A 10,942-nucleotide genomic window follows, 5' to 3' on the forward strand; every position below is an offset into this window, starting at 1 on the left:
AGCAGGATGCTGCGAGCTTCCTCTCAGCGGTGCCCTGCCCTCCCGGGGAGGAGATAAGCCCCCGCCTGGGGCTGGTGGCCATGGCCTCTGGCTCGGCAAGGCCGGTGCTGGGCGTGTGGCCAGGGGAAACGGGGCCGGGTGGCTCTTGGGGACAGGATGGTCCCCGGAGAGTTTGAGCGGCAGCTCTTGGCTGATGCTGGAGCCTCTCATGGCTCCGCCAAGGCCTGTGGTAGCCCCAAACTGGGGTGTGGTGCCCAGTGGTGGGGGGACGCGGGGTCCCCTCCCGCCCCTCGAGTCCCTCTTGGGGTTGGGGACAAGAGCGGGGTCCCCAGGAGGTGTAGCTGGTCCTGGTGGGATGACAATCCTGGCCCTGGTGCTGAGCGGGGATGGGCACCGGCACTGAGCCCCGCTTCGGGACGTCCCAAAGGCACCCACCTGGGTACTGCCACTGTCACTGGGCGCTGGCGCTGCTCCAGGCCACCCCATGGGACACCAGCCCCGCTCCCGGGGCAGATGCAGGGCAGGCAGCTGGGGACCGCAGTGGACACCCTGCTTTGGCAAGCCCAAAGTCACAGCGGGATGGCCACCACCAGCAGGTCTAGACCCCATGGTGACCCGCAACCTGCCCACCCCTCAGCCCCCTTGGGCAACAGCAGACCAGGGCCATGGCCCCCTGGTGAGCAGCTCTTGGGGGCTCTTTTGGCTCCCGGCAGCCCCAGCTTTGGGGGCACGGAGGGGTCCCCGATGCAGCCCAGGGGTCCCCATGGCTGCAACGGGGTGCAGAACATGGGGGCTGACCCTCACCCCAACTCTTCCCTCCACTGCTCCCAACCCTGCCCCCCCCCTCAAAGTTCTCCTCCCTTGGGCTCAGGGGGGGGTCTCGTGTCCCCCCTCCTCACCACCAGCTCCCCCTTGGCAGGTCCCAAAACCCCCCAGAGGGTCTTGCCCCCCAGGACAGATGACTGGACGCAGTGGGTTCAGCTCCGTTGGTCTTTACTGGCTTGGGGGGATGCATGGGGCCGGAGGGGTGGGGGCCGCGGTAGCCTGGGCAGGGGGCTCCACGCACAGCCCCGTCCCACCTTAGGGACATCAACACGCTACAGACGCAGCTGGGGCTGATGGGTGCTGGAGAGGAACAAGCAACCCCCCCAAAAAATACAGGTGGTGACAACAAGCTGCATGTCCCCAAGTCATCTCAGATGGGGAGAGAAGATGATGAGATGAGAAGAGGATGAGAAGAGAAGATGGTGATAAGAGAGGAGAAGATGAAGAGAAGATCAAGAGAAGATGAGCAGGAGAAGCGAGAAAAAGGATCAAGAGACAAGAGGGGAAGACAACAAGACAAGAAGCCCAAGGAGCGAGAAGGAGGACACAAAGAGAAGATGACGAGAGCATCTTGGAGAAGGCCAAGAACAGATTGGGGAGAAGGCCAAAGAGGAGGAGAAGGCCAAGAAGAGGAGAAAATGACATGAAGAGGAGAAGGCCAAGAAGAGGATGACAAAAAGAGGAGAAGGAGGAGAGAAGACAAGAAGAGATGAGACAAAGAGAAGAGACGAGCCGGTTGCTCTCCAGCCCTGTTCCCAGGGGGCTGGGACACAGCGCTCTGCTCTGGCCACCACTGTGGCCACACCATGGTCACCCCCATGGAGCTGCTCCCCATGGAACGCGTCCGGGTCCCTTTGCACCTGGCTGGGGGCTCCTTGCAGGGCCCAACCCCGATGGCCAACAGTCACCAAGCGAAGGAGTCCCAGCTCCCCGGCTCCGTAGCCATCCCCTGGCCGGGCCCTCTCCGTGCAGGTGCCATCACCAGCAGCAGCTCCATGATGTCCCCGGGGGTGGGGTGCTGAGGGTTGGGGAGGGGCGGGGGGGCTTCTCCCCATGCTGCTGCCACCCATGGCCACCGAGCTGGGCGTCTCACGGCCAGGCGTCCTCCTCCAGCCCCTTGCGCTCCCGCGGCACCCAGGCGGGCTCCAGGAAGGAGGAGAAGACGCTCTGCAGAGCCCCCCAGGGCTTGTGCTCCCCAGGCTTGGGGGGCCGGGGGGCCGCCCCATAGCCCCGTGGGGTGGGGATCCTGGAGGGCTTCTTGTGGGGCTGGGTGTCCAGCCGGGGCTTGGCCCGGGGGCGCGGGGAGGGCGCAGGGAGGGAAGGCACCGCTTTGGGGACCCCAACGGCGGGGGGGGGCTCCGTCAGCTCCCCCAGCTCGTCCTCCCCCAGCGCCCAGTCGGTGTCGGACTCCGGCCCCCCCCGCGTCTCCCGGGTTTCCCAGGAAGCCGGGAAGCAGCAGCTTTCGTCGGAGGAGCTGGAAAGAGCCGGCCGGCGCCCCGCGTCCACCATTTCGGGGGTGGCCGGCGGGGGGGGGCCATTCCCGCTCCCGTTATTCCCGCTCCGCCGGCCATCCTGCTTGGCGAAGACGTTGAGGGAGGAAGAGGAAGAGCTGGAGGAGCAATAAGCCGAGTCGGCGGGGCCGGGGGGGGGCGGCGGAGGCGGCGGAGGTCCCGTTGGGGGGGTCTCCCTGTCTTCCAGCTGGGCCATCAACCGCGTGTTGGCCAAGAATTCCTCTTCCAGCCGTCGGAAGAGCTGTTGCTCCTGGCCGGGCTCCAGCCGCAGCGGGGCTCGTAGCCCCCAGGCCAGCTCGTCGCCATCGGGGGGCTCGCCGGGGACCCCCTCTTGTAGGGAGGAGCGGCGGGTGGGGGTCCGGCCGCGGGGGGGGGGCTCAGCCCTTGCCCAGGAGTGTTGGCCGTCGGGCCGGCGGCTGATGAGGAGCAAGGGTTGGGGGCCCGAGGGGCGACCGTGGCTACGAGCCCGCGGCGGGGGCCGGCCCGGCCCGTTGGGGACCCGAGAACGACCCCGTTCCTGGGGAGGGGGACGGGAGGGAGGGGAGGGCTGAGCCCCCCGGGGGGGGTCCCGGCGGCGGGGGGGGCAGCTCTGGGCGGACGAGGCGGAGGAGTCGCTGTCGCCTGAGCAGCGGCGGGCGCGGGACCTGGGGGGGGCACAGAGGGGAGGGGTGGGGGGTGTCAGGGGACTGGAGGGGGACAAGGCACCCCCCACTGCACACCCCCCCCCCCCCCCCCGAATTTACCCCCCATTGCCCCTCCCCATTCCCCCAGTGCCTCCCCCATTGCACCCCCCCCCCTTTTGCCCCCCTCCCCTTGCCCTGCCATTGCCTCCCCATTGCCCCCTTGTACTGCCCCCCCTTCTCCCTGCCGTTCCCCCCCCCATTGCCCTCCATTACACCCCCCCACTCCCCCCCCCAAATTCCCCTCCATTGCACCCCTATTACACCCCCCATTCCCCCCCATTGTACGCCCCCCCCTTGAAACCCCCCCATTCTCCCCCATTGACCCCCCCATTCTCCACCATTGTAGCCCCACATTGCATCCCCATTCTCCCACCACTGACCCCCCCATTGCCCCTCCATTGTCCTCTGCACCCCCTGCCATTACCCCTCCATTGCATGCACATTAGCTCCCCCTTGCCCCCCCCTTCTCCTCCCCCCTATTGCACACCCCGATTCCCACGTTGCACCCCCCCATTATCCCCCGCACTGCCCCCCCCATTGCCCCATTTCCCCCCATTGCCCCAATTCCCCCATTGCCCCCCCCATTCCCCTCCATTACGCCCTCCATTGCCTCCTTATTGCACCCCCCCCATTCCCCTCCGATTCCACCCCCCCATTGCCCCCCCACTACCCTCCCATTCCACCCCCATTACTCCCCCTGTTCCAACCCCCCCCATTTACTCCCATTTCCCCCGTTCCACCCCCATTGCACCCCCAATTTCCCCCCCATTAACCCCCACTGCACCCCCCTATTTCCCTCATTGTCTCTCCCATTGCACCCCCCCATTGCACCCCCCTCATCTCCCCCATTGTCTCTCCCAATGCACCCCCCCATCTTCCCCATTGCCCCCCCCACGCCAACCCCTCATCTCCCCCATTTCCCCCCCCATTTCCCCCCCATTGCACCCCCAATTTCCCCCATCCCACCCCCTATTCCACCCCCCCCATTTCCCCCATTACCCCCCATTGCACCCCCACTTTCCCCCCGTTGTTCTCCCCCATTTCCCTCCCCCCCCCCCATTCCAATCCCATTTCCCTCCCATGGCACCCCCCCCCCATTTCCCCCATTCCACCCCCATTCCCCCCTATTCCACCCCCCATTTCCCCCATTTTCCCCCCATGACTCCCCCATTCCACCCCCCCCATTTCCCCTAGTGTCTCCCCCATTTCCCCCCCCATTCCCCCCTATTCCACCCCCCCATTTCCCCCCCATGACTCCCCCATTCCACCCCCCCCATTTCCCCTAGTGTCTCCCCCATTTCCCCCCCCATTCCCCCCTATCCCACCCCCCCATTTCCCCCATTGCCTCCCCCGTTCCACCCCCATTGCCCCCATTTCACCCCCCATTGCCCCCCCATTACCTCCCCCCATTTCCCCCATCCCACTCCCCCCATTTTCCCCCACTGCCCCCCATTGCCCCCCCAATTCCACCCCCCCATTCCCCCTCATTCCACCCCCAATTTCCCCCCGTTGTCTCCCCCCATTCCCCCCCCATTGCGCCCCCCGCCCCTCTCCGTCCCCCCGCCCCACCTGCCAATCATCGCCCTCTGGGGGGCGTGGCCACGCCAGGCCACGCCCCCGCGCCGCGCGCACTGCGCATGCGCGCTGGCAGCGGCGGGAAGCAGCGGCAGTGGCGCCGGCGGGTGGGGGGGGGGAGGAACCCCATGGGACCCACAGAGCCCGGTGGTGTGGGGCAGGATGGGCCGGTTCCCTCACGGGGGACGAGGCCTTTGCCCCAAGGCAGGCCCCAGCCCCACGGCGGGGCGTCCGCCCCGCCGTGGGGCTGGGGCCTGCCTTGGGGCTGAGGCCTGTCGTGGGACTGAGGCCTGTCGCCGGACTGAGGCCTGTCGTGGAGTTGGGCCCTGCTGTGGGGCTGAGGCCTTGCCGTGGGGATGGGCTCTGTTGTGGGGCCGGGCCTTGTCATGGGTCCGAGGCCTTGCCGTGGGGGTGGGGCTGAGCCCTGTCGTGGGGCTGAGGCCTTGCTGTGAGGTTGGGTCCTGTTGAGCTGAGGCCTTGCTGTGGGTCTGTGGCCTGCCATGGGGACGGGCCCTGCCGTGGGGCTGAGGCCTTGCCGTGGGGTTGGGCTCTGTTGTGAATCTGAGACCCTTGCCGTGGTGCTGGGCCCTGATGGGCTGAGGCCCTGCCATGGGGCTGATGCCTGCCATGGGGCTGGGCCCTGTCGTGGGGCTGAGGCCTCGCTGTGGGGCCGGGCCCTGCTGGGCTGAGGCCTTGCTGTGGAGCAGAGGCCTGCCATGGGGCTGAGGCCTTGCTATAGGGCTGGGCCTGGGTGGCGGTGGGGGTTCCCCAGCTGGGCTGGGCTTCCTTCCCCTGGCACAGAGTAACAGTAGGCGATCGTCCTCCCCACCCCACCCCAGGCAGCACCCATGGGTGCCCTACCTGAGCGTGCTGGCTGCCCGCGGCTCAGCGGGGCTCCTGGAAGGGCTGGCAGAGCCGGGCAGAGAGGCCAGGCCCCCCCGTGGGGGCAGCCCATCCTGCTTGGCACCTGACGGTGGCTTCGGGATGCCCGTGTCCCCGACACCCTTGGGTTGGTGGCCGCCCCTCTCTGTCCTGGCGTGGCTGCTGTCGCCCCCGCCCGAGGTGGGGCCGGCTGCGCGGGAGCGGCGGGGGGTGCTGGGGCTGGGGGCGCAGGGTGCGGGGGAGAAGCTGCCGGGAGCTGCTTTTTGCGGGGAGAAGCCCGGGGCGCGGGGCTGGGGCAGGCGGTGAGCTGGAAACAGAGACACCGTGGGGGGGTCGGCGAGAGGCATCCCTTGTCACCCACATCCCCCCTCGTGTCATGCTGGCACCCGCCTTTTCCAGCCAGGCTTGGCTTAATCATCTCGGGAATTAATTTGGCCAAAAACCCGCTTTTTCTCCCTCCCCTTTTCCCCTTTTCAGCCGGATCGGTTCCCGGAGCAGCCCAGCCCCAGGGAAAGAAGCCCCACGGAGAGCCGGGAGTGACGAAACGGGGTGAGGTGGGGCAGCACCGGCCGTGGGGGGCGGTGGGTGGGGGGTCCCTGGGCTGGAGGCGGCAAGTGGGGGTCCCCGGGGGTCACTCACCGAGGGAGGAGCAGCGGCACGGGTCGTGCTTGTCCAGGTAATGTTCCAGTGTGTCCCAGCCGCCACCGACGCGCACCATCACGTGGCTCCTCAGCACCTGTTGGGGGGGGGGGGTGGGGGGGGACAAGCCCGTCACCCTGCCTGTCCCCCAGCACGTGGCCAAAAAGCCACCCCGCTCCTGGGACGCCACGAACAGCCCCCCAGCTCCCCAACGGGGGGCAGCTCAGGGGCCCACCCCACCGTGGGGTCCCTCCGGACGGGTCCCCACTGCACCCAGGAGTGGGGAAGGAGGAGTAGGGGGCGGGGGGGGCGTTGGGGTGGGAGACGCGGGGGGCGGCTCTTACTCGGACGAAGATGAGGGTGCTGGAGTCGCCCACTTTGTATTTACCCTCGGAGACCTTGACCATGGGGAACTGCGAGGGGCAGGAGCAGCAGCTCAGGATCTCCCGCACCTGCAGAGGGGGGGAGAGGTCAGTGGGGCACAGACCCCCCCCCTGCCCCACCTATAGGGCCAGCCCCTATAGATAGGAGCGGGCGGAAGGGCTGTTTTGCCCCACGGAGAGGTGGGAAGCTGGCTTGTCCCCCGCTTTGTGCCCGTGCTTGCACCTGCGGGCAGCACGCTGCCTGTACCTGCTGGGAAAAAGCTGGGTGGGGAGCACCCACACGCCGTGGGAGGGGGGCCCCGGGGCGGGGGGGGGGGCTTCCCACGCCGGCCACCCCTGAGCAGGCTGAGAACGAGCACAACTCGCTTCATCTGCCGCCAGCCCCACTCCCTGGAGTCCACCCGCTCCGGGACCCCCGGGTATGAGGAGCTCAGAGCCACCCCAAAACGGGGAAGGGAGAGGAAATCCCCCCCCCCAGCCCTGCTAATCCCCAGTCCACGAGGGATTCCCCCCCCCTCCAAGCACCCTGCTGTGGGACAGGGACCTCCAGCGCCCCGCTGCACCCCACATCCACCAACAGAAAAGGGTTAAAGCCCCACTTTTTTTTGCCTCCCCCCAAAAAAACTTTGATAAGAAGATGAAGGGAGGGTTTTGGGGGGGGGGGGGCGCTAAACCAGGAGACCCCACCCTCTGTGGCCGTGGGGCTGCCGCCAGCCCGCCAGCTGCCTGCTCTATCTGGGGCGGCCGCCCGGCCGGGGGCTGACGTCAGGGATTAGGCCGGGAGCCACGGGGGGACGCGGGGACGCGGCCGCATCCTGCCCTGGCCCGGGGGGGGGGGGAGGGGGGCAACACACGCAGCGCTGCCTCCCCCATCCCTAAATTTGTTGCTTTTTTTTTTTTTTTAATAATTCCTCTTTTTTTTTTTTTGCAGTTCTGCCTTTCTGCCCATCGCAGGGCTTCGGTCAGGGCAGGATCCGGCCCCTCCGGTTCCCATTTTCCATCCGGGGCAGCAGCTGGATGGCAAGGTCAGCCCCAACTGGGGAAACTGAGGCACGGGGGGGGGCGGGTCGGCTGCAGTGAGGGGGGGGTTCCTGACCCTGCTGCCATCACGGGAGGGGGGGAGCAGCCGGGCTGGATCCGGCACCCTCAGGCTCCTCCCCGGCTCCAGCGCTGCCCATAAAAGCTGATGGCGAGGAATTACGCAGCCCGGAAAAATGCAGCTGGGGTTGGCAGCATCTGGCCGGGGGGGCTTGCGGGGGGGGCAACAGCAGAGAAGGGGACACCCCCCCACATACACACACCCCCCCTCCTCTTGCAGCAGCACTGGGTGGAGGGGGGGGTGCAGGATGCTCCCCCCGCCCCCCCAGCGTGGTGGCTGTGGGACTTCACGAGGAATCGGGGTTTCAATTAAAAAAGGGCTTTGAGCTTAGGGAGTCAGGGGAGGGCAGACACCCCCCCCGCCGTGTGTCCCCCCCCCCACTGTGTCCCCTCCCTCGTCCCTGTATTAATCCGCTGCCTCGCATGAGGGCCGGATCCTGCACCCAGCCCGGCTTTAATCCCTCCTGAGCCTCCCAGCCATGGCGGGGGTGGTGTGTGCGTGTCCCTGCACCCCAGCTTGTGGAGGGGACACCCCCGCCCACCCCCACCCCACCTTCTTGAACACCCCAAATCATGGCTGTCAGCAGCCGGGATGTCCCCATGTCTCCAGGGACAGAACCCCAAGGTGCTGGGGGGGAGGAGGAGGGCCAGATCCGGCCAGGAGAAGGTTCCCGAGGTGGGGATCGCTGTGTCCCTCCCGCTGCCGGGAGGAAGTGGCCGGGGCGGAGGTCACACCCGCGTGCCCCCTGTGATTATGGCCACGGCCACCAAAATAACCCCTCCTGACGTCAGGAGGCTCCACAGGACATGTGGGCCTGGCTGGGCGGCCGAGGACCTCCCACGGGCCACGGAGAGCCTGGTTGGGTGGACAGAGGGGACCTCCCACAGGCCACGGAGAGCCTGGTTGGGTGGACAGAGGGGACCTCCCACGGGCCACGGAGAGCCTGGTTGGGTGGATAGAGAGGACATCCCTGGGCCATAGAGCACTCCATTGGGCGGACAGACAGGACCTCCCACAAGCCATAGAGACACACAGGACCTCCCAGGGGCCATAGAGCAGCCCGTTGGGTGGACAGACAGACCCTCCCATGGGCCATAGAGCAGCCCGTTGGGTGGATGGAGAGGACCCAAGCACAAGGCTCCCAGGGGAGCATGTCTCACCAGCTCATCCAGGTTCTTCAGGTCACAGAGGGTGATGGGCCGGGCCCTGCCGGGGTAGGTGGCCACCTGGAGGTCCCGGCTCTCCTGGCGCATGCCCAGCACGCCATAGCCCATTTGGTCCCTCATCTCCTCCTCGATCTCCTCCTCCATCTGGATCAGCATGGGGGCCAGCATACCAAACTTGGAACCCCTCCTGGCCACCTCCAACAAGCAGAGGACAAAGTTCTTCTCATTCTTCTTCAGCACCAAGTCATTGGTCTCGAACATGAGGACATCCTGGATGCCGAGGTCCTGCCGGCACCACTGGATGAAGTTGGAGACGTTATCCCGGGCGATGAAGGAACCGGGCACCACATTCTTGGCTTGGAAGATGACCTCGTTCTGGGGGACGCGCATATGGGCGGCCACCTCAGGGTGTCGCTGCTGGAAGTCCAGGGCGATGCGGTTGACGTTGTTGGCGTGGCGGCAGAGGTGACAGCCCGTCTCCAGGCTCTCCAGGAAGGTGTCCACCTGGATGTCCAGGTCATAGAGGGTGTTGAACCACTCGGCCAGGTCCTCCTTCATGGCCTCCAGGTACTCCTCGCTGGAGCGGAAGGGACGGATGCTCTTGGAGGCGGCCGACTGGATGTGGCTCGGGTCGGCCATGGCGAGCTGGTGGCCCTGGTGTGGGGGGGGGGACAACGGGTGCTGTGACAGACAGGTGTGGGCAGGCAACACCCCACAACCCCCCCAGCATGTCCCCCACCAGCAGTTCCTCCCCTGGCCACCCTGTTGTCCCCCCTCAGCCCTGGTGACCTGCTCCGTGCCTCAGTTTCCCCCACATCTTACCCATGGGCGGGGGGGTGGGGGGGGGTCACCATCCCCCATCTCCAGAACCTGCCTGTCCCCACAGCACCTTGTGTCCCCTCCCCACACTATGTCCCACCCCCGCTCTGCCCCCAGGGTTAGTGAGTCACTTGTCACCAGTGTCCCCCCTTCCCCAGACCCCCATTGTGGGACTGTGGTGGAGAACCGCTGCCCCCCCCCCCCCCCCAAAAAAGCTGCCCAGTCATGGTGCGTGTCCCCATCCTGGGTGGCAGCAGGTGACACCCTGAGGGCCTGTGGCTGCCCCTTGGAGGGGGGGGGGGGTATGCCGGGCCCCAGCATTTGGACATGGGGGGGGAGCTGCACCTGGGGGAGCCCCCCCCCCCCCCCCCGCCCCCGACCTGGGGGAGGGGGGTGTCCAAGAGCTGGTGACCCCCCCCCCCCCCCCGCCCCCAGCTGACACACCCTGGGGGTGTCCCTGCTCCTGGGGACAGTGTGTCTCCACCCTGGGGGGCACTGGGGGGGGCTCTGCCCAAGGGTGGGGGCTCCTCCACTTGGGGTGGCGTCTGCCGGGGGAGGGGGGGTGTCCCTCCCTGTTGGGGGAGGATGGCGGGGGGGGGGGAATCTCTACGGGGGGGGGGGGGGGCCAGTATCTGTACCCTGGGGGTCCCCTTTCCCTTGGTGTCTCTTTCTCGGGGGCCCTTTCTGTCGCGGGGCGGGTGTGTGTGTGTGTCCCTGCTCCGGGGCGGTCTCTCGGTCTGTCTGCGGCGGAGGGGGGGGGGGAAGCGGGTCAGCACCTGCGAGGCAGATGCCGACTTGTGCGGGCGACAGGCGGTGGGGGGGGGGCGGGACGGGGACGGGATGCCGGGGGTGGGGGGGACGGGACAGGGATAGAAACCGCGCCCCCCCCCCCCCCCCCCCGCCTTCCCCGAGCACTCACCGCCGGCTCCGCGCTCCGCTACCGCCGGGCCGGGCCGCGCCGCCCGCCCGCTCCCCGCTGCGGGCCGGGCCCCGGCTCCGAGCGCTGGGGGGGCCCCGCCGCCGCCGCCGCCGCCCGGCCCCGCGTAGCCCCCGCCGCCATTCGCCGGCCCCGGGGAACGCGGAACGGGAGCGGGAGCGGGAACGGGAACGGGCAGCGACCGCCGCCGCCGCGCCCCGGCCGGGAAGTTGGAGGCGGCCCAGAAAGGGCCGGGACGGCGGGGGCGGGCGGGGACGGATCCGGCCCCCCCCACCCTCCACCGGGAAGGTCCCTCCCTTGTTGGGGGGGTCACACACGCAAGGCCACCCCCCCCCCTCCCCTTCTCCCCCCCCCGCCCCCCCCCCCAGCCCCCGGGGCAGGGATGCTCTTCAAGAGAGGCCAGAAGTGGGTTCGGTTATAAAC

At 68.1% G+C, this 10,942-nt stretch overlaps 1 protein-coding gene across 1 annotated transcript; it reads right to left on the reverse strand.

The window, feature by feature from the left end:
- Nucleotides 1-978: 978 nt before the first annotated feature.
- Nucleotides 979-10,755, reverse strand: GAS2L1 (growth arrest specific 2 like 1). Its single transcript, XM_074605843.1, has 6 exons — nucleotides 10,502-10,755; nucleotides 8,758-9,417; nucleotides 6,460-6,567; nucleotides 6,116-6,212; nucleotides 5,456-5,783; nucleotides 979-2,980 (listed from the first exon to the last, which is right to left on the reverse strand). The coding sequence occupies exons 2-6, from the start codon at nucleotides 9,400-9,402 to the stop codon at nucleotides 1,915-1,917; spliced, it is 2,244 nt and encodes a 747-aa protein (XP_074461944.1). The 5' UTR covers nucleotides 9,403-9,417; nucleotides 10,502-10,755; the 3' UTR covers nucleotides 979-1,914.
- Between the last annotated feature and the right edge of the window lie 187 nt (nucleotides 10,756-10,942).

The sequence above is a fragment of the Larus michahellis genome, chromosome 13 (genome assembly GCF_964199755.1).
Source record: "Larus michahellis chromosome 13, bLarMic1.1, whole genome shotgun sequence".
Classification (NCBI taxonomy): domain Eukaryota; kingdom Metazoa; phylum Chordata; class Aves; order Charadriiformes; family Laridae; genus Larus; species Larus michahellis.